The 27,794-nt window shown below is 40.9% G+C and overlaps 2 protein-coding genes across 8 annotated transcripts in view; both read right to left on the bottom strand.

Moving 5' to 3' along the window:
- Nucleotides 1-25,917, bottom strand: part of LOC142397750 (protocadherin gamma-C5-like) — a 260,382-nt gene extending 234,465 nt beyond the window's left edge. For 2 of the 7 annotated variants that reach the window (XM_075481402.1, XM_075481421.1), the window contains exon 1: nt 16,337-18,770. In XM_075481402.1, the coding sequence (XP_075337517.1) occupies nt 16,337-18,721 (2,385 nt within the window). In that variant the 5' untranslated portion in view covers nt 18,722-18,770. Of the gene's footprint in view, nt 1-236; nt 2,643-3,944; nt 6,412-12,624; nt 15,010-16,336; nt 18,771-23,501 lie in introns of those variants that run through there. The other 5 variants (XM_075481395.1, XM_075481419.1, XM_075481403.1 and 2 more) reach the window with 4 other exon arrangements.
- LOC142398103 (protocadherin gamma-A12-like) lies at nt 19,933-22,537 on the bottom strand. Its single transcript, XM_075482084.1, has 2 exons — nt 20,035-22,537; nt 19,933-19,938 (listed from the first exon to the last, which is right to left on the bottom strand). Exons 1-2 carry the CDS (start codon nt 22,420-22,422, stop codon nt 19,933-19,935), a joined length of 2,394 nt encoding a protein of 797 aa, XP_075338199.1. The 5' UTR covers nt 22,423-22,537.
- Nucleotides 25,918-27,794: the final 1,877 nt, after the last annotated feature.

Here is a 27,794-nt window from a genome sequence, read left to right as displayed (position 1 = left end):
CAATCTTGATTAAAATCATGAGGTGGGTAGCATAATGAAATTGCAACAAATCCTGCATCTTGCAATCAAGAACTTTCCACGATAAAAGCAATCAAGAAAACAAAATATTCAACGATAGTTTAACAGTCCTTGAGATGTAGGCTAGTTCAAAGGAATTTATGACCATGTTGGGTTTTTACGTAATTATCAAGTTTCAGACGAGAGTGCAAAATTTCGATATTTGGCTCTGCTCTTACCTGAGAAGAATCATCCGAATCGCCAAAAGGCTCGAGGAAGTCACTTGGACTTTTCTTCAGAGTCTCGTCAGCAGGCAACGTGTTGTCATTGTAAGATGACACAAACTTAAAGTCACTGGTTCTGGATCCTGTTGTCAGGTAGGCGTCATAATTGTAAGTGCTGCGTAAAGTTCCTGTGCCGTCAACATCTGCGTAATTAGGAGGGAGATAAGCGCTGGGGATGGCAACTGCTCCATCAAACAACAGTCTGGGCTTTCTCCTGCGACAAAACCTCACACCCAGGATGATGATGATGAAGGTCAGAAAGAAGGTGGACACAGACACCAGCGCGATGATCAGGTAAGAGGTCAGTTTGGAGTTCTTCTCATCATAAGAAATATCCTTCAGTTCTGGCACCTCAGCCAAGTTATCAGAAATAAGTAAATACATGGCACAGGTGGCAGATAGAGAGGGCTGTCCGTTATCTTTCACTGCCACAATAAGGTTCTGTTTCATGCTGTCAGATTCGGAAATGTCCCGCTGTGTCCTGATCTCTCCGCTGTGGAGACCAATACTGAAAAGTCCCGGATCAGTGGATTTGACAATATGATAGGACAGCCAGGCGTTCTGTCCGGAGTCCGCGTCCACCGCGATCACTTTGGACACCAGAGAGCCTCCGTGTGCAGCTTTGGGGACCAGCTCGGTCATGAAGGAGCTGCCCTCCGGGGCGGGGTACAGAATCTGAGGAGAGTTGTCATTCACATCCGATATGAACACACTGACGCTCACGTTGCTGCTGAGAGGAGGAGAACCGTTGTCTCTGGCCATCACGTGGACTTTAAAACTCCTGAACTGTTCATAATCAAACGACCTCACAGCGTGGATCACCCCCGTGTCTCCGTTAACAGACAGATAGGAGGACACCGGGGCACCGTTCAACCCACCAGGTAACAGAGAATAAATCACTGTACCGTTTTGTCTCCAGTCGGGGTCTCGAGCAGTAACGGAACATAAAGTGGAGCCAGGTTTGTTATTTTCACTCACATATGCGCTGTAGGACTGTTCCTCAAACACAGGTGGGTTGTCGTTGATGTCAGCTACAGATAACTGAACAGTTTTAGAGGAGGACAGAGGTGGAGAGCCCTCATCAGTGGCAGTGATTGTAATGTTGTAATCAGGCACTAGTTCACGGTCCAGCTGTCCTGTGCTCACCAGAGAATAATAGTTTTTAATAGAAGGAACCAACTTAAAAGGGACGCCTTGCTGAATGGAGCAGTGTACCTGTCCGTTACTTTCAGAGTCTCTGTCCTGGACATTAATGATGCCCACCTCAGCACCAGGTGACACGTTTTCTGCCACAAGATTCATCAGAGATTTCATAAAAATCACCGGAGCGTTGTCATTCACATCTGTAATATCAATCATTACTTTGGAATCAGATGAAAGTCCATAACCATCTTTTGCATCAATGCGCATTTCATACTTAGAATTACTCTCGTAATCAAGTGCTCCTATCACTTTTATTTCTCCAGTTTTACTGTTCAACGAGAAAACCCTTTTAGCTCTTTCTGAGATACGACTAAATTCATATGTTACCTCTCCATTTACTCCCTCGTCTACATCATGGGCACTGACAGTTAATACTACAGTATCAAGAGGGGAATTTTCTGGTAAACTAGCTTTGTAAACCACCTGATCAAACACAGGCAAGTTATCATTTGTATCCAGAACAGTCACATGTATATTGACGCTCCCTGATCTCTGTGGATTTCCACCATCGACTGCGGTCAGTGCGAAATTTAAGTCATGCTCCTTTTCACGATCAAGCTCTTTGTCCAACACCAACTCGATGTTCTTTGATCCATCAGCATCGTCTTTAACAGATAAAACAAAATGCTCATTCCTTTGTAAGCTGTATTGTTTGACTGTATTCTGCCCAATGTCTAGATCATGTGCTTCGTTAACACGATAACGCGCACCTTTATCAGCGGATTCACTTATTTCTAATCTTATTGTGTCTTTTGGGAAAACGGGTTGGTTATCATTTACATCCTGGATGAGCAATGAAATGCGATGCAGCTCAAGAGGGGTCTCTAAGACTAATTCAAATGTAAGCAAGCACGAAATTTTCTCTCCGCACAGCTCTTCTCTGTCTATTCTTTCCTTGATGGCTAAATTTCCAGTTTTCATATCAACATCACAATAATACCGATAGCTGTCCTCGGTGTCAATCCGAGCTTTACGAGTGAAAAATGTCCATACTTCCTGTCCAAGATCCTTGGCAATATTTCCCACAATAGATCCGGGCCTCATCTCCTCCGTAATAGAATAGCTGAGGTCTGCAGCGGTGATGTGGGCAAAAAGAGTAATGCTGAAGGCAAAACTGAGGAAGGATTTCTGTTTGTACTCCATTATTTCTCACACACAAATATGGATGCAATGTGAGGTTGTTGCTTTTAAATTTCCGTTATAATCGTAACAGTCAGCGATGCTCCTTCAACAGAGGTTGCTCTGGTTTTAAGACTGTGATTACGGTCTTCTTGCAATGGGTGGAGGGAACGAACTGCCATCTGCAAGTGAGCAGCGACACTATGAGACAAACTAGAGAATTACAAATGTCAAATATGAGAACGAACATTGGATAAAACCACATGTATTCTGACACAATACAATGCACTGGATCATTACAAATGGGCGGACATTCTAGAAATCACAATCTGGGCTAACACCTGACAACAAATTAGGGGATTCAAAACGTCCAAATATAAGTATTGTGAACATGTTTATGTTAATGGTTTCTACAGTCATTTTGATTGTCTGCTTTCATTCCGCGAACCAGTTCAAATACATTGAGAGTCATAGACGGAGATGCAAGAGAGGTAGATCCACTGATGTTTTTTCACCTGATTAAATTCAGAGCCTGTTAACAAGGTCTGTTATGTATCATGTTGAAGAATAGCAAGCAGCTTGCACTGCACCCAACTTATTTGACATAGAAGAATATGCACAATTTTTACACTATTTACGATTATTAAATGTTTCCTATAAGCATTGGAAGCCAACGTTGTGGTAATGTGGCATGTACTGAAAGACAGACGCAATGTCCGACTGGAAATGCTTAAGATCTAGAAGGGGAAGAAGAAGCAAGACAAAACTTTTCAGTCAGAAGATGTGAGTTCGCTTTGTCTGGCATTGGATGCAGTTACTGTCATAGTTTCTGAATGACGTACTTTCATGGACATTAGTCTATAAAATATATTTTTTTAAAAGACGAATATAATCACAAAAAATAATAATTAGGTGATGATTAAAGTCAAATACCCTTACGTTTTAAATATGACAATTCTTTTTGAAAAAATATGTTCTCAAAGAAGCACAAAATGTGCATGTCTTTGTATGAACTCACTTGTCCTCTATACACGCTGAACAGCGAGTTAAAAAAACATTACTACGAGAAGTTTATGTTCTCCATTAAATTTATGTCAACATTTTAAGCCTTCCGGATTTCTAAAACTTTAACCGTTTCATTTTAGCATAAGAGTGGTCATATTATAACGCAACATCGCCATGTCAATTCTGGTAGCAAATTGCTTTGTCAAATATAATAATAATGAAATAAAATCCTCAAGTAATTTGAAGATTTGGATTTGCTGTTTCCTAAACATGAAAATAATCAAATTACCTGAAGACAGTGCAGCTTTGAGTCAATAAATAGTATATTGTTCGTACCTCGGAAGAATCATCCAATTGTCCAAACGCTTCAGCAAAGTCTGATGGATTTTTCGTCAGAGTCTGGTCAGCAGGCAGCGTGCTGTCGTTGTAAGATGATACAAACTTAAAGTCACTGGTTCTGGATCCTGTTGTCAGGTAGGCGTCATAATTGTAAGTGCTGCGTAAAGTTCCTGTGCCGTCAACATCTGCGTAATTAGGAGGGAGATAAGCGCTGGGGATGGCAACTGCTCCATCAAACAACAGTCTGGGCTTTCTCCTGCGACAAAACCTCACACCCAGGATGATGATGATGAAGGTCAGAAAGAAGGTGGACACAGACACCAGCGCGATGATTAGGTAAGAGGTCAGTTTGGAGTTCTTCTCATCGTAAGAAATATCCTTCAGTTCTGGCACCTCAGCCAAGTTATCAGAAATAAGTAAATACATGGCACAGGTGGCAGACAGAGAGGGCTGTCCGTTATCTTTCACTGCCACAATAAGGTTCTGTTTCATGCTGTCAGATTCGGAAATGTCCCGCTGTGTCCTGATCTCTCCGCTGTGGAGACCAATACTGAAAAGTCCCGGATCAGTGGATTTGACTATATGATAGGACAGCCAGGCGTTCTGTCCGGAGTCCGCGTCCACCGCGATCACTTTGGACACCAGAGAGCCTCCGTGTGCAGCTTTGGGGACCAGCTCGGTCATGAAGGAGCTGCCCTCCGGGGCGGGGTACAGTATCTGAGGAGAGTTGTCATTCACATCTGATATGAACACACTGACGCTCACGTTGCTGCTGAGAGGAGGAGAACCGTTGTCTCTGGCCACGAGGTGGACTTTAAAACTCCTGAACTGTTCATAATCAAACGACCTCACAGCGTGGATCACCCCCGTGTCTCCGTTAACAGACAGATAGGAGGACACCGGGGCACCGTTCACCTCCCCAGGTAACAGAGAATAAATCACTGTACCGTTTTGTCTCCAGTCGGGGTCTCGAGCAGTAACGGAACATAAAGTGGAGCCAGGTTTGTTATTTTCACTCACATATGCGCTGAAGGACTGTTCCTCAAACACAGGTGGGTTGTCGTTGATGTCAGCTACAGATAACTGAACAGTTTTAGAGGAGGACAGAGGTGGAGAGCCCTCATCAGTGGCAGTGATTGTAATGTTGTAATCAGGCACTAGTTCACGGTCAAGCTGTCCTGTGGTCACCAGAGAATAATAGTTTTTAATAGAAGGAACCAACTTAAAAGGGACGTTTTGCTGAATGGAACAGCGGACCTGTCCGTTACTTTCAGAGTCTCTGTCCTGGACATTAATGATGCCCACCTCAGCACCAGGTGACACGTTTTCTGCCACAAGATTCATCAGAGATTTCATAAAAATCACCGGAGCGTTGTCATTCACATCTGTAATATCAATCATTACTTTGGAATCAGATGAAAGTCCATAACCATCTTTTGCATCAATGCGCATTTCATACTTAGAATTACTCTCGTAATCAAGTGCTCCTATCACTTTTATTTCTCCAGTTTCACTGTTCAACGAGAAAACCCTTTTAGCTCTTTCTGAGATACGACTGAATTCATATGTTACCTCTCCATTTACTCCATCGTCTACATCATGGGCACTGACAGTTAATACTACAGTATCAAGAGAGGAATTTTCTGGTAAACTAGCTTTGTAAACCACCTGATCAAACACAGGCGAGTTATCATTTGCATCCAGAATAGTCACATGTATATTGACGCTCCCTGATCTCTGTGGATTTCCACCATCGACTGCAGTCAGTGCGAAATTTAAGTCATGCTCCTTTTCACGATCAAGCTCTTTGTCCAACACCAACTCGATGTTCTTTGATCCATCAGCATCGTCTTTAACAGATACAACAAAATGCTCATTCCTTTGTAAGCTGTATTGTTTGACTGTATTCTGCCCAATGTCTAGATCATGTGCTTCGTTAACACGATAACGTGCACCCTTATAGGCAGACTCTCGTATTTCTAATTTAATTGCATCTTTTGGGAAAACAGGTGAATTATCATTTACATCCTGGATGAGCAATGAAATGCGATGCAGCTCAAGAGGGGTCTCTAAGACTAATTCAAATTTAAGCAAACACGAAATTTTTTCTCCGCACAGCTCCTCTCTGTCTATTCTTTCCTTTATGACTAAATGTCCCGTTTTCATATCCATATCACAATAGGGTCGATATCTGTCCTCGGTGTCAATCCGAGCTTTACGAGTGATAAATCTCCGTACTTCCAGTCCAAGATCCTTGGCAATATTTCCCACAATAGATCCGGGCCTCATCTCCTCCGGAATAGAATAGCTGAGGTCTGCAGCGGTGATGTGGGCAAAAAGAGCAATGCTGCAGAGAAAACTCTGTAACATTTGGGCTATCAAGGGCATCGTTTCCTTCAAATTTGGATATAAATGAGAAAATATCCTCTCCGCTGGGGAAAATACACTAACGGTAAAATACTGACAGGCAACACCGCTCCCACAACAATGGGAGGTCTGGTTGTTGTGAATGTAGTCAAATTTTTAGTGGATGGGAAAAATTACTTTTTCACATATGCAAGTGAGCAGCGACGCCATGAGTTTATTTGAGAAATTACAAATAAAAAAATGAACAGCTAATACTGTACCAGATGCTCAGATGACCAATATTGTAACGTTTTAATGTTTTGTAAATTCGCAAATAAAATGGTTTTCCTTGTATTTTTTAGAAATGTGGTTGATAAGCGCACAAATTAACATAGTTAAGCACCATGGACAGCGTTTTAAAAAACTTCCACGTATTTTCCACGTTTAACACGTTCATCGTTGAAAAACTTAGACGGTCTCGTCTGACAGAGGTATATTTGCATCTCCATCCAAAAAAATAATGAAACGCCCCAGAATTAACGGAACAACTTGATTTAGAATATTTATCAGGCACTCAAATTTATTTGAAGGGGAAAAAAGACATGGAAGAAATAATTTAAGAGACATTTGTGAAAATTAACTGACATCTGGGTATCAAATCAAATGTAGGCTATCCGTGAAGTTTTCTCTGTATTGCATATAATTTATACCGTGACTTGTTTTTAATTCATATGACAATGAAAAATGTTCACCTTGTTTAACAAGCAGTGTAATCTCCAACAGTTAAGAACATCTGAAACATATCAGAGCTGAAAACCAAAATCGACCAAAATTATAATCAATTCATTCACTCATCTATTCACCCATACATTCACTCATTCAATTTTTCTTTCTTTCTTTTTTTTAAGTTATGTACAGTTTTTTTGGCTGTGATTCTAATAAAAAACATCTTCCAGACATGGAAACTGCTACCTTTAAATTTCAAGTATGACATGAATAATTCATGGTAAGAATTAATTAAAATCATCAAAAACGGTGACCAGTATAGTTTAATGGCGTTTTTAAAATGTAAATAAATGGATAAATGTGTCTAATTAAAATTAGTATGCTATTCCAATGTACTCTCTGAATGCAATATTGTCAGCCAAAACTTCCAAGGTCAGATGTCTAGTTACATCCAAGCAAGCCTACAAGAATCATGCCTAGTTCGCTAATAGAAAATATGATCAAAGAAATTTCTACTTTGATACAAGTAGGTGAGACAGCCAATACAAATCTCGGGTCTACAAATCACGTTAAAGGGACAGTTCGCCTCTTTTGACATGAAGCTGTATGACATCCCATATTAGCAATATCATTTATGAACATTGACTTACCCCCTGCTGCGTCCTGTGAGCCGAATTCCAGCTGAGTTTTGGGGTCCACGAAGCTAGTCCGGCTAGTTGGCTGGGGGCACAAAAATAAAGCGTTTTGCTTCTCAAAAAAATATCCGTTCAAAAGAGTAATACATTTGCATCACAAAATCGTTGTCCAGGAAAAAGTCAGACCTCACTTCGCTTGGCGCTATTTTTGCCTCCCTTGATATCAATGCGTCCAATGTAAAACTGTGCAGACCGAAGAACAGAGCTTTTTCCTGGACAACGATTTTGTGATGTAAATGTATTACTCTTTTGAACGGATATTTTTTTGAGAAGCAAAACGCTTTATTTTTGTGCCCCCAGCCAACTAGCCGGACTAGCTTCGTGGACCCCAAAACTCAGCTGGAATTCGGCTCACAGGACGCAGCAGGGGGTAAGTCAATGTTCATAAATGATATTGCTAATATGGGATGTCATACAGCTTCATGTCAAAAGAGGCGGACTATCCCTTTAATCTCACTAAAGACGACAGAAAACAATGCCATGCAAATATATGACAAAAAATATAATGGTTCAGATTATCTCATATAGAGTCAAACAACAAAAGAAACTGTTTCAAATGCACTGAAATACCACTACAAAGTCACAATCTGTCTTCATTTGAATAAAAAAAATATACCGCCTACCTTTGGAGATTCGTCTGACATGCTGAACATTTGTTCAAAGTCTGTTGGACTTTTCTTCAGAGTTTGGTCAGCAGGCAGCGTGTTGTCATTGTAAGATGATACAAACTTAAAGTCACTGGTTCTGGATCCTGTTGTCAGGTAGGCGTCATAATTATAAGTGCTGCGTAAAGTTCCTGTGCCGTCAACATCTGCGTAATTAGGAGGGAGATAAGCGCTGGGGATGGCAACTGCTCCATCAAACAACAGTCTGGGCTTTCTCCTGCGACAAAACCTCACACCCAGGATGATGATGATGAAGGTCAGAAAGAAGGTGGACACAGACACCAGCGCGATGATCAGGTAAGAGGTCAGTTTGGAGTTCTTCTCATCGTAAGAAATATCCTTCAGTTCTGGCACCTCAGCCAAGTTATCAGAAATAAGTAAATACATGGCACAGGTGGCAGACAGAGAGGGCTGTCCGTTATCTTTCACTGCCACAATAAGGTTCTGTTTCATGCTGTCAGATTCGGAAATGTCCCGCTGTGTCCTGATCTCTCCGCTGTGGAGACCAATACTGAAAAGTCCCGGATCAGTGGATTTGACTATATGATAGGACAGCCAGGCGTTCTGTCCGGAGTCCGCGTCCACCGCGATCACTTTGGACACCAGAGAGCCACCGTGTGCAGCTTTGGGGACTAGCTCGGTCATGAAGGAGCTGCCCTCCGGGGCGGGGTACAGTATCTGAGGAGAGTTGTCATTCACATCCGATATGAACACACTGACGCTCACGTTGCTGCTGAGAGGAGGAGAACCATTGTCTCTGGCCATCACGTGGACTTTAAAACTCCTGAACTGTTCATAATCAAACGACCTCACAGCGTGGATCACCCCCGTGTCTCCGTTAACAGACAGATAGGAGGACACCGGGGCACCGTTCACCTCACCAGGTAACAGAGAATAAATCACTGTACCGTTTTGTCTCCAGTCGGGGTCTCGAGCAGTAACGGAACATAAAGTGGAGCCAGGTTTGTTATTTTCACTCACATATGCGCTGTAGGACTGTTCCTCAAACACAGGTGGGTTGTCGTTGATGTCAGCTACAGATAACTGAACAGTTTTAGAGGAGGACAGAGGTGGAGAGCCCTCATCAGTGGCAGTGATTGTAATGTTGTAATCAGACACTAGTTCACGGTCCAGTTGTCCTGTGGTCACCAGAGAATAATAGTTTTTAATAGAAGGAACCAACTTAAAAGGAACGCCCTGTTGGATGGAGCAGCGTATCTGTCCGTTTGTCTCAAAGTCTCTGTCCTGCACGTTAATGATGCCCACCTCTGTACCAGGTGAGACATTCTCAGGTATGGCGTTATTAATTGATTTCATGCTAATTCCAGGTGGGTTATCATTAACATCAGATAACTCAATTATTACTTTTGAGTCTGAACTGAGACCATATCCATCTTTGGCATCCACACGCATCTCGTAAACTGACTCTTCTTCAAAGTCTAAAGGTCCTATAACTTTTATTTCTCCTGTGGCATGATTTAAAGCAAATACTCTTCTGCCACCTTCTGAAATACGACTTAACTCATAAGTTACGTCACCATTTAAACCCTCATCTGCATCACTGGCAGTCACTTTAATCACTACAGTATCTACAGGAGAATTTTCAGGAATAACAGCCTCATACACGGCCTGATTAAAAACTGGAGAGTTATCATTAGCATCCAGCACCGTCACATGCACAGTAGCAGTACCGGTTCTTTTAGGGATAGCTCCATCTTGTGCACTTACAAGTAATCTAAGTTCCTGCTCTTCCTCGCGGTCCAATTCCTTGACCAACACAAGTTCTGCAAACATACCCCCATCTTTTTTTGATTGAGTTCTCAGCTCTAAATAACTGTTCATTTGCAACTCATAGCTTTGCACAGCGTTTTGCCCAATGTCTTGGTCGTGCGCCTCTAATAAACGGAATCGGGATCCTTTTACAGCCAACTCATTTATTTCTATTTTGATTTCATCTTTAGCAAAAACTGGTGGATTATCATTAATATCTTGTATTTGTAGTACAATGCGATGTAACTCAAGTGGGGCCTCCAAGATCATTTCAGATTTGATAAGACAAGAGGCCTTCTCGCCACAAAGCGCCTCTCTGTCAATCCTCTCAGCAACAATTAAATCTCCCGTGTTAATCTTTATGTCACAGTATCGCTTACGGTTCAGTTCGCTGTCAATGCGGGCCTTTCGAGCAGACAATTTCCCAACACTCAGTCCGAGGTCTCTCGCTATATTTCCAATGACAGATCCCGGTTTCATTTCCTCAGGAATGGAATAGCTTAAATCGCCATAGCCAAGGTGAACCAACTCAAGAAAGAAAGCAAAGCTGTACAGCAGTCCAGCCATCGAACGTCTATTGTGTTCCATACTGAGACAATTAAAAACAAAAACAGACAATCCAAAACTGCTGAATGCTGTCAAATATGTCCGTTCCAAAAAGGTGCGGTCAAGATGACGTTAGTTATTCAGCAAAAAATAAGTAAAAGCCCATCCGAGTGCATAGTCTGATCAGGGGAAGATATAGTCTATGGTAACAAAGCACGAGTAAAGGGTGGGTGTGTTTCCTCTGCTGGTGAACAGCGACACTTGGAGTTGAGTGTCATTTGTGCACTTGACAAATCAACCTTATCCTGTATACAATGCTACTGTTTTCATGCTTCGTTTGAGTGTATATTGAAAGTGATCAGCGTGCAAAATGAAATAACCAGAAGTATTTAAGTCTGTGAATTTAACATAAATATTTGGGTCCAGAAAGACGAATAGATACGGTATTTATTTGGAAAAAAGTGCCAATCAGTTGAACAAAAAGCCAGCATCATTTCTAACTTCCAGGCTACACTGCTGTGTATTTTATTATTCTAGTGGTATTTCTTGAGGTTTTTAATAAATCTTTAATACTTTAATTTTTTCTATATTGATTTATTTCTATGTTTGCTTTTGCTCTGTAAAGCATTTGAGATGGATTTGTGTTTGGAAAGTGCTACACAAATAAAGCTGACTTGAGCAGAGCTCCTCTTCGTAGAAAACAAATACCTTTCAGCCAAGCTCAGCCACTTTTAATCTGGCAATATTACAAGAAAAAACAACAACTAAAAAAAACTCCCTGTAGATACATGTAACTCCAGCATACAACTTGAAAGGCCAGAAACATTGAGAAGTGAGTATTTTAGACAAATGTATTTCAGAAAGAAATTGGTGCAATTGCATTAGTAAGGTGTAAAAAGTACAACCCACATGCCAGGGCTTAAATTTAAAAAAAGAAAGAAAATTACTAAGAAATGCTGTATCACAACATGACAGGAATTCAAAGCTTTACTCTGTGTAAAAATTGAAAAGCTCAACAAAATCATGTGTGACTGGAATAATTTGGTAAATATTGTAAATTACCATAACAATGAGGACTTACTTTTATGCACATAAAACATCTCCATGGAAAGGAATTATCTCAAACTGATGTCAGAAACAAATGGACTGCACACTATCAGTCTACCTGAAAACATTTTATTCAGCACAAGCATACGCCTCATCTGGATAGGTACAGGTTAGAGAAAAAAATAAACTTAGGAGGAGCTAGTTGGCTCGATCAACTAAAGACTGTTGTTCGTTATTTATTTATTTTTCAGGTTGTATGTAAAATATCTAAAAGTGCAAACCATAGATTGAATAAAGACATGGATCCCATATCAAAATCATGTCAGGGTGTTTAAACAGTACCGCGTTAGTTCATGTGAAAACTGTCATATATTTTGCATTAAGAAAAACAGCAAAAGTGATTGTACAACTCTTGGACTTATCCTCTATAGTTAGCAAAGCTTACTCTTTAGCTATCTAAAATAGTGAAATAAGTCAAATTTAGTCCCAATGTTGTTTTTAATGGCATCAGATGCATCAGTCGCTTTATGATGAGCAAAGGCATAGTCTTATATTCAATCAGAAATTGTCTAATTAGATGTTTGATACGTTAACGTTATTTGGTTGATTAGATTATAACTTGAATCACCTTAATCACTGTTATCGTGCCTTTATTTTTGTTAAGAAAACCAGCTTAAATGCTCATACCTTAAGAGGACTATATTATCACATACAATATTCAAGGCCCCTTGACATACAGCTATGTCTAAAACCATTGCTCTGCAAAATAGAGCAGCAAAACTTGTAGAAAAAAGTATTTTTTTATATTTTGTTGCAATTTCTTATTTGTAATATTGACATGGGTGTACAAGAAGAGCAAAATTTAATCTTAAAAGTTCCTACCTCTGGATATTCATCAGAGACTCCAAAAACTTCATCAAACTCTGTCGGACTTTTCTTCAGAGTCTGGTCAGCAGGCAGCGTGTTGTCATTGTAAGATGATACAAACTTAAAGTCACTGGTTCTGGATCCTGTTGTCAGGTAGGCGTCATAATTGTAAGTGCTGCGTAAAGTTCCTGTGCCGTCAACATCTGCGTAATTAGGAGGGAGATAAGCGCTGGGGATGGCAACTGCTCCATCAAACATCAGTCTGGGCTTTCTCCTGCGACAAAACCTCACACCCAGGATGATGATGATGAAGGTCAGAAAGAAGGTGGACACAGACACAAGCGCAATGATCAGGTAAGAGGTCAGTTTGGAGTTCTTCTCATCATAAGAAATATCCTTCAGTTCTGGCACCTCAGCCAAGTTATCAGAAATAAGTAAATACATGGCACAGGTGGCAGACAGAGAGGGCTGTCCGTTATCTTTCACTGCCACAATAAGGTTCTGTTTCATGCTGTCAGATTCGGAAATGTCCCGCTGTGTCCTGAGCTCTCCGCTGTGGAGACCAATACTGAAAAGTCCCGGATCAGTGGATTTGACTATATGATAGGACAGCCAGGCGTTCTGTCCGGAGTCCGCGTCCACCGCGATCACTTTGGACACCAGAGAGCCTCCGTGTGCAGCTTTGGGGACCAGCTCGGTCATGAAGGAGCTGCCCTCCGGGGCGGGGTACAGTATCTGAGGAGAGTTGTCATTCACATCCGATATGAACACACTGACGCTCACGTTGCTGCTGAGAGGAGGAGAACCGTTGTCTCTGGCCATCACGTGGACTTTAAAACTCCTGAACTGTTCATAATCAAATGACCTCACAGCGTGGATCACCCCCGTGTCTCCGTTAACAGACAGATAGGAGGACACCGGGGCACCGTTCACCTCCCCAGGTAACAGAGAATAAATCACTGTACCATTTTGTCTCCAGTCGGGGTCTCTAGCAGTAACAGAACATAAAGTGGAGCCAGGTTTGTTATTTTCACTCACATATGCGCTGTAGGACTGTTCCTCAAACACAGGTGGGTTGTCATTGATGTCAGCTACAGATAACTGAACAGTTTTAGAGGAGGACAGAGGTGGAGAGCCCTCATCAGTGGCAGTGATTGTAATGTTGTAATCAGACACTAGTTCACGGTCCAGCTGTCCCGTGGTCACCAGAGAATAATAGTTTTTGATCGATGGAATCAATTTAAAAGGAACATTTTGCTGAATAGAGCAGCGGACCTGTCGATTATTCTCAGAGTCTCTGTCCTGCACATTAATGATGCCCACCTCTGTACCAGGTGACGCGTTCTCAGGTATGGGGTTAGACAGAGATTTTAAATAGATCATTGGAGCATTATCATTCATATCCGTGACATCAATAAACACCTTGGCATAAGAAGCAAGTCCTAAACCATCTTTAGCTTGTACTCTCATTTCAAACGAACTAATTTCTTCATAATCAATCACACCAATTACTCGAATTCCACCTGTTTTCGGATCAATAGCGAAAACATTTACATCATCGTCAGAAACATGACCAAAGTCATATGTCACATCTCCATTCACTCCTTCATCTGCATCAGTAGCACTAACTTTAATCACTATTGTATCTGGAGGAGAGTTTTCTGGCAGACTGGCTTTATAAACGTTCTGACTAAACACTGGAGCGTTATCATTAGCATCCAGCACAGTGACATGAATGACTACGGTACCTGATCTCTGAGGAGACCCACCATCCAAAGCTGTGAGAAGTAGATCCATCTCTTTTTGCTTTTCTCGATCAAGTGTATTCTCCAGAACCAATTCAACCTTGCTGCTGTCAAAAACAAGAACAAAATTGTCGTTCTTTTGTAACATGTATCTTTGAACAGCATTTGGACCTATGTCTGCGTCATGGGCCTCCATGATCGAGAAGCGGGTACCCTTGTCTGCTGATTCTCTTATTTCCATTTCAATTAAATCTTCTCTGAATTTTGGTGAGTTGTCGTTCACATCCTGGATATGAAGACTGACACGATGAAGCTCTAAAGGATTTTCTAACACCAGATCTACTGTCATGACACACGAGGGTTTCTTGCCACAAAGGCTTTCTCTGTCGATTCTCTCCGATGTAATTAAATCCCCGGTATTCATGTTAATAACACAGTAGTGTTTCCGAGTTCCCTCATAATCGAGACGGGTTTTCCGTGAAGATAAGGTCCTCAAATCAAGCCCGAGATCCTTTGCTATATTTCCAATAACAGAATCTCGTTTCAGCTCCTCTGGAAAAGAATAACTCAGATCTCCTTTCACGAGATGAATTGTAACAACAAGGAAACCAAAGCAGAGGATCGGACGGAGCGCTGAAAATCCTTTGTCTCCCATCTGGTTTGATAAACGTTCTCGGATCACAGTAACTTTAGTGCCTTGAAGAGAAAATTAAATGTCTCCAAATGTAGACATCAGTCAAACACCTTTAATGTTCACGGTCTTAAATGATGTGAAATCTAAGCTCATCTCTAACGAAGCTGCTGCTGACTATAAAGCAGTGGGTGGAGAGGCGAGTACTATGGTTCTGCTGGTCACTAGCGACACCGTGAGTCACTTTTAATTTTCACACTTGAATTTATAGACTTTTGTTTCCGAGAAAAATCCCAAAAGACATGAGGATAACATCTACACTTTATAGGTTTCTTTTATTTTTTTAACTAAATAGGACGTGATAAAATCCCTGTGATCGACTCTATGAAATGTATACGCGATGATCACCCTTTAACCTTTGCGCTAAATCAAATGTACTTTTTTATGTTTCGACTTAACACGATATGTTACGTTTGTTCTAGCCCTTTTCCAGCCGCCAATGATTATGAAATGTGATGACTATAACAAAAACTGTACACTGTGAATACCTTGGAAAGCGACAGAAAACATTAGAAAGAACTACAACTATTTACAATTTTCATACAATACTATGTCAAACTGCGTTTTAATGTTTTTTCCATCAGGACAACGTATTAAGATTAAGGATGAAGCACAAAAATCAATATCTTTCATAACATATACATTCATTGTAATAATTAAAACTGACATTGAATCGCTAAAAAACCTAAAAGATCTAGAGTTGCTCCTGAACCCCTGGTGTTTCAGAACCACGGACACATACCAAGACACGAGGCATTGCTGAAAGCTTTGATAAAATGACCATCGTTACCGTTGCCCAGACACGCCAAGACAGTTTCACGATCGGGAAGAATATTATATCATTGACGTTAAATCATCAAACCCATACTCTCAGGCAAACTAAGGAAAATAAGCTTATTTTTCAATTGATCAGTGGAGGTGTTTTCCCCTCCCTAAGGACTGTAAATAGTGTTAAAACAGACGTAGTGAATCTTCGTAAGAATCTATTCAGAACTAACTTTTAGTTCCTTAAAGGAACTCTCAAAAGTAGCTCACTCGCTGTCAATGATTTTAAAATGTTTGAATGTCAAATAGTAACATAAAATACATGAAAACTGGCAGCTATAAGAAACTAGCTTAATTATGAAGACGAAATGAGCATGCATTTGTGAGAACACATGAAACAAAGAGTACACCAAAACCATTTGGAACAGTAGAAATCAATCAATACATTCCGGTCACAGAGAGAATTGAAAAAAAATATGGCTGAAAAGCCAAACGTTTACTGTGAGGTGTGTTGAACTTTTCCTACCTCTTCAGATGCTTCCAAATCTTCAAAGGGATCAGCAAAGTCTGTTGGACTTTTCTTCAGAGTCTGGTCAGCAGGCAGCGTGTTATCGTTGTATGAAGATACAAACTTAAAGTCACTGGTTCTGGATCCTGTTGTCAGGTAGGCGTCATAATTATAAGTGCTGCGTAAAGTTCCTGTGCCGTCAACATCTGCGTAATTAGGAGGGAGATAAGCGCTGGGGATGGCAACTGCTCCATCAAACAACAGTCTGGGCTTTCTCCTGCGACAAAACCTCACACCCAGGATGATGATGATGAAGGTCAGAAAGAAGGTGGACACAGACACCAGCGCGATGATCAGGTAAGAGGTCAGTTTGGAGTTCTTCTCATCGTAAGAAATATCCTTCAGTTCTGGCACTTCAGCCAAGTTATCAGAAATAAGTAAATACATGGCACAGGTGGCAGACAGAGAGGGCTGTCCGTTATCTTTCACTGCCACAATAAGGTTCTGTTTCATGCTGTCAGATTCAGAAATGTCCCGCTGTGTCCTGATCTCTCCGCTGTGGAGACCAATACTGAAAAGTCCCGGATCAGTGGATTTGACTATATGATAGGACAGCCAGGCGTTCTGTCCGGAGTCCGCGTCCACCGCGATCACTTTGGACACCAGAGAGCCTCCGTGTGCAGCTTTGGGGACCAGCTCGGTCATGAAGGAGCTGCCCTCCGGGGCGGGGTACAGTATCTGAGGAGAGTTGTCATTCACATCCGATATGAACACACTGACGCTCACGTTGCTGCTGAGAGGAGGAGAACCATTGTCTCTGGCCATCACGTGGACTTTAAAACTCCTGAAATGTTCATAATCAAACGACCTCACAGCGTGGATCACCCCCGTGTCTCCGTTAACAGACAGATAGGAGGACACCGGGGCACCGTTCACCTCACCAGGTAAAAGAGAATAAATCACTGTACCGTTTTGTCTCCAGTCGGGGTCTCGAGCAGTAACGGAACATAAAGTGGAGCCAGGTTTGTTATTTTCACTCACATATGCGCTGTAGGACTGTTCCTCAAACACAGGTGGGTTGTCGTTGATGTCAGCTACAGATAACTGAACAGTTTTAGAGGAGGACAGAGGTGGAGAGCCCTCATCAGTGGCAGTGATTGTAATGTTGTAATCAGACACTAGTTCACGGTCCAGCTGTCCTGTGGTCACCAGAGAATAATAGTTTTTAATAGAAGGAATCAACTGAAAAGGGGCGTTTTGCTGAATGGAGCAGCGGACCTGTCCGTTAATATCAGAGTCTATGTCTTGCACATTAATGATGCCCACCTCTGCACCAGGTGACACGTTCTCAGGTATGGGGTTGGACAGAGATTTTAAATTGATCATTGGAGCATTATCATTCAGATCCGTGACATCAATAAACACATTGGCATAAGAAGCTAGTCCTAAACCATCTTTAGCTTGTACTCTCATTTCAAACGAACTAATTTCTTCATAATCAATCACACTAATTACTCGGATTTCCCCTGTTTTCGGATCAATAGCGAAAACATTTACATCGTCATCAGATACGTGACCAAACTGATATGTTACATCTCCATTCACTCCTTCATCTGCATCAGTAGCACTAACTTTAATCACTATTGTATCTGGAGGAGAGTTTTCGGGCAGACTGGCTTTATAAACGTCCTGACTAAACACTGGAGCGTTATCATTAGCATCCAGCACAGTGACGTGGATGACTACGGTACCTGATCTCTGAGGAGACCCACCATCCAAAGCTGTGAGAAGTAGATCCATCTCTTTTTGCTTTTCTCGATCAAGTGTATTCTCCAGAACCAGTTCAACCTTGCTGCTCTCAAAAACAAGAATAAAATTGTCGTTCTTTTGTAACATGTATCTTTGAACAGCATTTTGACCTATATCTGCATCACGGGCCTCCATGATCGAGAAGCGGGTGCCCTTGACTGCTGATTCGCTTATTTCCATTTCAATCAAATTTTCTATGAATTTCGGCGAGTTGTCATTCACATCCTGGATATGAAGACTAAAACGATGAAGCTCTAAAGGATTTTCTAACACCAGATCTACTTTCACAACACACGAGGGTTTCTTGCCACAAAGGGTTTCTCTGTCGATTCTCTCCGATGTAATTAAATCCCCGGTATTCATGTTAATGCCACAGTAGCGTTTCCGAGTTCCCTCATAATCGAGACGAGCTTTCCGGGAAGATAACGTCCTCAAATCAAGCCCGATATCCTTGGCTATATTTCCAACAACAGAATCTCGTTTCAGCTCCTCTGGAAAAGAATAACTCAGATCTCCTTTCACAAGATGAATTGTAACAACAAGGAAACCAAAGCAGAGGATCGGACAGAGCGCTGAAAATCCTTTGTCTCCCATCTGGTTTGATAAACGTCCTCGGATCACAGTAACTTTAGTGCCTTGAAGGGAAAAATGAAATATCTCCAAATGTAGACATCAGTCAAACACCGTTAATGTTCACGGTCTTAAATGATGTGAAATCTAAGCTCATCTCAAATGAAGCTACTGCTGACTATAAAGCAGTGGGTGGAGAGGCGAGTACTATGGTTCTGCTGGTCACTAGCGACACCGTGAGTCACTTTTAATTTTCACACTTGTATTAATAGAATTTTGATTCCGAAGGAAATCCCAAAAGACACGAGGACAACATCCACTCTTCATAGGTTTATTTTTATTTATTTATTTTTACCTAAATAGCACGTGATAAGATCCCTTTGATCGACTTTTTGTGAAATGTATACGCGATTATCACCCTTGAACCTTTGAGCTAAATCAAATGTACTTTTTCATGTTTCGACTTAACAAGATATGTTAAGTTTGTTTTAGCCCTCTTCCAGCTGTCATGGTTACGAAATTGAATGACTATCACAAAAACTGTGCACTGTCTGTGCTTTGGAAAGCGTGAGAAAACCTTAGAAAGAAATACAACTATTACAATTTTCATACCACAATATATCAAACTGTGTTTTAATGTTTTACATGAGAACAACGCATTAACAGTAAGAGTGAAGCACAAGAGTCAATATCTTTCATAACATATACATTCACTGTAATTATTAAAACCTACATTTCACGCGAAATAAAACTAAAACGTCTGGAGTTGCTCCTGAACCCCTGTGGTGTTTCAGAACCAAGGACAGATACCATGACATGAAGCATTGCTGAAAGCTTTGATAAAATGACCATCGTTACCGTTGCCCATACACGCAAAGACAGTTTCACGATAGGGAAGACTGCAATATCATTGATGTTAAATGAGCAGACCCATAAGCTTATTTTTCAATTAATCAGTAGAGGTGTTTTCCACTTCCTAAGGACTGGCAGCATTTTTGAGACAGACATAGTAAAACTTAGTAAGTATCTATTCAGAACAAACTTTTAGTTCATTAAAAGGTCCCTATAGCTAAATCTCGAAAGCAGCTAACTTACTGTCACTGATTTTAAACGTTTCAAGGTCAAATAGTACCATAAAATATAGGCAAAATGGTAGCTATATATAAATAACTCGATTGTGAAGACGACACGAGAGACTGTCAGAACACCTTTTCAAAACAGTCCACCAAAACCCTTTAGAACTGGAAAAATCAATACATTCCGGTCACACAGAGTTAAAAAAAAAATCTTGCTGAAAAGACAAACGTGTGTCGTGAGATGTGTTGAACTTTTCCTACCTCTTCAGATGCTTCCAAATCTTCAAAGGGATCACCAAAGTCTGTTGGACTTTTCTTCAGAGTCTGGTCAGCAGGCAGCGTGTTGTCATTGTAAGATGATACAAACTTAAAGTCACTGGTTCTGGATCCTGTTGTCAGGTAGGCGTCATAATTGTAAGTGCTGCGTAAAGTTCCTGTGCCGTCAACATCTGCGTAATTAGGAGGGAGATAAGCGCTGGGAATGGCAACTGCTCCATCAAACAACAGTCTGGGCTTTCTCCTGCGACAAAACCTCACACCGACGATGATGATGATGAAGGTCAGAAAGAAGGTGGACACAGACACCAGCGCGATGATCAGGTAAGAGGTCAGTTTGGAGTTCTTCTCATCATAAGAAATATCCTTCAGTTCTGGCACTTCAGCCAAGTTATCAGAAATAAGTAAATACATGGCACAGGTGGCAGACAGAGAGGGCTGTCCGTTATCTTTCACTGCCACAATAAGGTTCTGTTTCATGCTGTCAGATTCGGAAATGTCCCGCTGTGTCCTGATCTCTCCGCTGTGGAGACCAATACTGAAAAGTCCCGGATCAGTGGATTTGACTATATGATAGGACAGCCAGGCGTTCTGTCCGGAGTCCGCGTCTACCGCGATCACTTTGGACACCAGAGAGCCTCCGTGTGCAGCTTTGGGGACCAGCTCGGTCATGAAGGAGCTGCCCTCCGGGGCGGGGTACAGTATCTGAGGAGAGTTGTCATTCACGTCCGATATGAACACACTGACGCTCACGTTGCTGCTGAGAGGAGGAGAACCGTTGTCTCTGGCCATCACGTGGACTTTAAAACTCCTGAACTGTTCATAATCAAACGACCTCACAGCGTGGATCACCCCCGTGTCTCCGTTAACAGACAGATAGGAGGACACCGGGGCACCGTTCACCTCACCAGGTAACAGAGAATAAATCACTGTACCGTTTTGTCTCCAGTCGGGGTCTCGAGCAGTAACGGAACATAAAGTGGAGCCAGGTTTGTTATTTTCACTGACATATGCGCTGTAGGACTGTTCCTCAAACACAGGTGGGTTGTCATTGATGTCAGCTACAGATAACTGAACAGTTTTAGAGGAGGACAGAGGTGGAGAGCCCTCATCAGTGGCAGTGATTGTAATGTTGTAATCATACACTAGTTCACGGTCCAACTGTCCTGTGGTCACCAGAGAATAATAGTTTTTAATGGAAATAACCAACTTAAAAGGAACGTTTTGCTGAATAGAGCAGCGGACCTGTCCGTTTCTATCAGAGTCTCTGTCCTGCACGTTAATGATGCCCACCTCTGTACCAGGTGACGCATTCTCAGGTATGGGGTTAGACAGAGATTTTAAATAGATCACTGGAGCGTTATCATTCATATCAATAATATCTATTAACACTTTGGTGTAAGAGGTTAGTCCTAAACCATCTTTGGCTTTCACTCTCATTTCAAACGAATTAATTTCTTCATAATCAATCACACCAGTTACTTTAACGTCTCCTGATTTGGAATCAATAGCGAAATTATTTACATCATCATCAGATACGTGACCAAACTGATATGTTACATCTCCATTCACTCCTTCATCTGCATCAGTAGCACTAACTTTAATCACTATTGTATCTGGAGGAGAGTTTTCTGGCAGACTGGCTTTATAAACGTCCTGACTAAACACTGGGGCATTATCATTAGCATCCAGCACAGTGACGTGGATGACTACGGTACCTGATCTCTGAGGAGACCCACCATCCAAAGCTGTGAGAAGTAGATCCATCTCTTTTTGCTTTTCTCGATCAAGTTTATTCTCCAAAACCAGTTCAACTTTATTGTTTTCAGCCACGAGAATAAAATTATCATTCTTTTGTAGAATGTATCTTTGGACTGTATTTTGACCTATATCTGCGTCATGGGCCTCGTCAATCGAGAAGCGATTACCCCTTTCTGCTGACTCGCTTATTTCCATTCTTATGAAATTATCATTAAACTGAGGCGAGTTATCGTTCACATCTTGAATATGAAGACTAACACGATGAAGCTCTAAAGGATTTTCCAGTACCAAATCAACTTTCAAAACACACGAGGGTTTCTTGCCACAAAGGCTTTCTCTGTCGATTCTCTCCGATGTAATTAAATCCCCGGTATTCAGCTTTATGTTACAATACCTTTTTCGAGTACCCTGAACATCAACACGGGCTTGCCTTGAAGATAAGGTCCTCAGATCAACATCAAGATCCTTGGCTATATTTCCAATAACAGAGTCCACTTTAATCTCTTCCAGAAGAGAATAACTCAGATCCCCACAAACGGGGCCTATCGCTCCAGCAAACAAAGCAACGAAGAGAACTAGACCAAGGGCTGAAAATCCTTTGTTTCCCATCATGTCCAAAAAAGGAACCTAACTGTATTCGATGCTGTCCAGTGCAAAGAAACACTAAAAAACAGTTAAGTGATCCGACGGTTAATACTGAGAAGGAACCCAATATCATGCATGAATTACACTTGTTCTCTGGGTAATACAACTGACATATTCGAAGCAATGGTGGGTGGAGTGGTAAAATATAATTTTCTATCAGCCAATAGCGACATCTAGAGTCGACTTTTATGTTCACACACTTGTATGATGAAATATACTTAAATAAATAAAAGTCATATTTACAAGTAAGTTAAAAAAAATGTTTTATCTATATTTAAAAACAATTAAAACACGACAATCCAAAAGGTTACCAAATGTTTTTGTAAAATACACCATATATGCAAGAACACAATTTAACATCAAGCTGTAAGAGACCACAGTGTTCTGAGACAGTCAGCTCAAATACAACAATTCAAAAGATGAATTGGTGCTTAATACTCTTTTATCATTACACTTATACATGAACGAACAAAAAGAATCGTGAAATGCTGAGATAATGTTAAATCTGAAAACGTAACGGCAAAGGGAGGATAAAAGGACTTCTCCAATAGAACGTGCGTTTATGTGCAGGACTTTTTCAGCACCAAGGGCAGATCCCTTCAGAATTCAACAAGACTTTGAGGTAGAAGACACGTGATGTTACATTTTGCTATGAATTTTAACAAGTGTTTTTGTTGTATATGATCCATGGTCTCACGCAGATAAAAAAGAAAAAAGTTTATTATTAGATTCAACAAAGATCTAATAAGCAAATAATTTTTACCTGCTTATGAAACAGGGCTCCTGACAAAGTCACATTGACAAGAAAGTTTAAAAAAGGATGTGATCTCCAGAAATGGAAAAGAAAAGGTAATGTCGAACATAAAGGAGAACTGTTATCTTTGTAAAATATTCAGTGAAGAATAGTTCATGATAAATTAAAAACAAGTTGAATTCACAAAGTAAATATTTGATTTCAAAAAGGAAAAAAACATTTATATTGTGAAGTAAATGGAGAAACGAAAAAAAACAAGATGGAAAAACCGGCAGAAAGAATGTTTTCCTACCTCTTCAGATGCTTCCAAATCTCCAAATACTTCATCAAAGTCTGTTGGACTTTTCTTCAGAGTCTGGTCAGCAGGCAGCGTGTTGTCATTGTAAGATGATACAAACTTAAAGTCACTGGTTCTGGATCCTGTTGTCAGGTAGGCGTCATAATTGTAAGTGCTGCGTAAAGTTCCTGTGCCGTCAACATCTGCGTAATTAGGAGGGAGATAAGCGCTGGGGATGGCAACTGCTCCATCAAACATCAGTCTGGGCTTTCTCCTACGACAAAACCTCACACCCAGGATGATGATGATGAAGGTCAGAAAGAAGGTGGACACAGACACCAGCGCGATGATCAGGTAAGAAGTCAGTTTAGAGTTCTTCTCATCATAAGAAATATCCTTCAGTTCTGGCACCTCAGCCAAGTTATCAGAAATAAGTAAATACATGGCACAGGTGGCAGACAGAGAGGGCTGTCCGTTATCTTTCACTGCCACAATAAGGTTCTGTTTCATGCTGTCAGATTCGGAAATGTCCCGCTGTGTCCTGATCTCTCCGCTGTGGAGACCAATACTGAAAAGTCCCGGATCAGTGGATTTGACAATATGATAGGACAGCCAGGAGTTCTGTCCGGAGTCCGCGTCCACCGCGATCACTTTGGACACCAGAGAGCCTCCGTGTGCAGCTTTGGGGACCAGCTCGGTCATGAAAGAGCTGCCCTCCGGGGCGGGGTACAGTATCTGAGGAGAGTTGTCATTCACATCTGATATGAACACACTGACGCTCACGTTGCTGCTGAGAGGAGGAGAACCATTGTCTCTGGCCATCACGTGGACTTTAAAACTCCTGAACTGTTCATAATCAAACGACCTCACAGCGTGGATCACCCCCGTGTCTCCGTTAACAGACAGATAGGAGGACACCGGGGCACCGTTCACCTCACCAGGTAACAGAGAATAAATCACTGTACCGTTTTGTCTCCAGTCGGGGTCTCGAGCAATAACGGAACATAAAGTCGAGCCAGGTTTGTTATTTTCACTCACATATGCGCTGTAGGACTGTTCCTCAAACACAGGTGGGTTGTCGTTGATGTCAGCTACAAATAACTGAACAGTTTTAGAGGAGGACAGAGGTGGAGAGCCCTCATCAGTGGCAGTGATTGTAATGTTGTAATCAGGCACTAGTTCACGGTCCAGCTGTCCTGTGGTCACCAGAGAATAATAGTTTTTAATAGAAGGAACCAACTTAAAAGGGACGTTTTGCTGAATGGAGCAGCGGACCTGTCCGTTTCTATCAGAGTCTCTGTCCTGCACGTTAATGATGCCCACCTCTGTACCAGGTGACGCATTCTCAGGTATGGGGTTAGACAGAGATTTTAAATAGATCATTGGAGCGTTATCATTCATATCAATAATATCGATTAACACTTTGGTGTAAGAAGTTAGACCTAAGCCATCTTTAGCTTCCACTCTCATTTCGAAAGAGCCCATTTCTTCAAAGTCAATCTTACCAGTTACTCGAATTTCCCCTGTTTTGGGATCAATATAAAATACATTTACATCTTCGTCAGAAAGATGACCAAAATCATATGTCACATCTCCATTCACTCCTTCATCTGCATCAGTAGCACCAACTTTAATCACTATTGTATCTGGAGGAGAGTTTTCTGGCAGACTGGCTTTATAAACGTCCTGACTAAACACTGGGGCGTTATCATTAGCATCCAGCACAGTGACGTGAATGACTACGGTACCTGATCTCTGAGGAGACCCACCATCCAAAGCTGTGAGAATTAGATCCATCCCTTTTTGCTTTTCTCGATCAAGTTTATTCTCTATCACCAGCTCAACTTTATTGTTGTCAACTGCGAGAATAAAATTATCATTCTTCTGTAGAATGTATCTTTGAACAGCATTTTGACCTATATCTGCGTCATGGGCCTCCTCGATCGAGAAGCGGGTGCCCTTGTCTGCTGATTCACTTATTTCCATTTCAATCAAATTCTTTTTGAATTTTGGTGAGTTGTCGTTCACATCCTGGATATGAAGACTAACACGGTGAAGCTCTAAAGGATTTTCTAACACCAGATCTACTGTCATGATACACGAGGGTTTCTTGCCACAAAGACTTTCTCTGTCCATTCTCTCCGATGTAATTAAATCCCCGGTATTCATGTTAATGCCACAGTAGCGCTTTCGAGTTCCCTCATAATCGAGTCGAGCTTTCCTGGAAGATAACGTCCTCAAATCAAGCCCGAGGTCCTTGGCTATATTTCCAGTGACAGAATCTCGTTTCAGCTCCTCGTGAAAAGAATAACTCAGATCTCCTTTAACTAGGTTTAGTGTAACAATAATGGAAGCAAAGCAGAGGATCGGACGAAGCGCTGAAAATCCTTTGTCTCCCATCGTCGGAAAATAAATTATTTCCACGGTTGGTCCAAATTAGGTTCCAGGACAAAAATCTTTAATCTGTATAAGAGCAAAAATCCCAGCAGCAGCAAAAGCGATTAAATTCGGGCAATGAATGTATTCTACTGAGAAAAATACACCTAACATTCACGCAGTAACAGTGGGTGGAGATGTCTGTTCCACCTTTGTACTGGTCCACAGCGACACCATGGGTCACGTTTTATTACTTACAACCATAGTATTCTCAAGTCTAAACTTGCCTCCTCCTAATCTACATTCAGACGATCAGAAGGTTATATAAACCATGGATCTCCAAACTATGAATATTATTTAATAAATGTGGTGCCTGTGTTTTCAGGACCATGGACAGAGACAATAGGACCTGAAGATGGGCCTCTTCAAACACCCAAGTGTAGTTTCTCCTGAGATAAAATCCCGTCAAAACCACACTGAAATAGATAAGTAATATAAAAAAAAATCAAAACACTAATAGAGTCTGAACAAGCTCACAGAACTGTAAAACTTAGTTTTTAAGGTTTCATCGTCACAGAACACTTTTGTGTATTCCTTCTTTGTCTTTCCAGTCAACAATATCACTCTTTATAAGTAAAGAGTTATTTGCTTTTATATCAACATTTTATTTTAATCCCCTTTTAAAATTTCCTAAATAAAAAAATGAAGCACAGGCAATCTAATAAAATTAAATCCATATATAAAATGCATTCATCAATACAGGAAAAGTCATAGTCCACAAGGCCACACCTAAACTTCATAAGCACAAAACAAATCCTCATTTTAACTGACCAAAAAAAATAATGCTCTCATGATGGGTTGTTTTCAAAGAGAAATATAAAAATTCATGAGGAAATTCTATAAATACTTGCCAATCATTCCACATATTCTTCTTCCTTATCAAAATCTGGTCCCTATAGACCAACACAATAACCCTACTAAATAAACCCTACTACATCTGCTGTTTAAAGGAACTTTTCAAACTAAGATACCTAAAAGTTTAGGAACTCTAAATTGCCTGTTTGGGGCAAATGTTTGTATTTTTCATTTAAGTTGTGAAATATCAGAGGATATAACAAATGTATGAGTCTGAGCATGTTCTTATTATGATCATTCTGTATGTAATGTTACAGAAGGTAAGTGACAAAAGTTCAATGCTTTTTTTTCTGCTTTATTTACTCTGTAGTCACTACTCTCTTGACGGTCTCTACTAAGACCAGTTTACTTTTGGTATGCTTGGTACTGAATCCTGTAACTGAATTTACATCAACTTTTTGGACTGATGTTCTGCCTTTCAGCTACTCATCTTCTGGTCAGCAGCTTTTTCATGGTAATGCCTTGTTCAGTTCCCACACAAATTTCTCAGCCTGTGCAAAACTTGAAAACCAGAGTACATTTGTATGCTTCAGTGTACTTCTAGGGTCAAACATTTCCCTTATATCCCATTTTAAAATAATACATCCATATCCCAACCTTAACCTTTGTCTAACAACAACAACCACTCTACATCTTTCTCCCCTTAATGGTAAATGTCATAACTCAGCAGTTTAGCTAAAACCACAGCAAACATTATCTCAGCTACTCTTTTTCATCATCAACAACCCTCAAATCAGGCCATTAAGAAGTAATATTTGAATTGCGGACAGTTAAAAAAATCTGTAATTCAGTGCGGTAAACGTTATACTTTGGCAGTGTCACATCAGTACTTGTCATAATTCTTAATTATAATTGCCGTAAATTCCGGACTATAAACCGCTGTGTGCGGCTAATATATGTTTTTATCTTCTATTTTTTCATGCCGCCAAAAACATTTTGCCTCGTAACATTAGACCAATAAAATGAACGAATAGTTCACAGTGGTCCAATGAAATTGTACGATAAATCAAACACACT

The sequence above is a fragment of the Odontesthes bonariensis genome, chromosome 13, assembly GCF_027942865.1.
Source record: "Odontesthes bonariensis isolate fOdoBon6 chromosome 13, fOdoBon6.hap1, whole genome shotgun sequence".
Classification (NCBI taxonomy): Eukaryota; Metazoa; Chordata; class Actinopteri; order Atheriniformes; family Atherinopsidae; genus Odontesthes; species Odontesthes bonariensis.
This window is presented reverse-complemented; position numbering and strand designations above follow the sequence as displayed.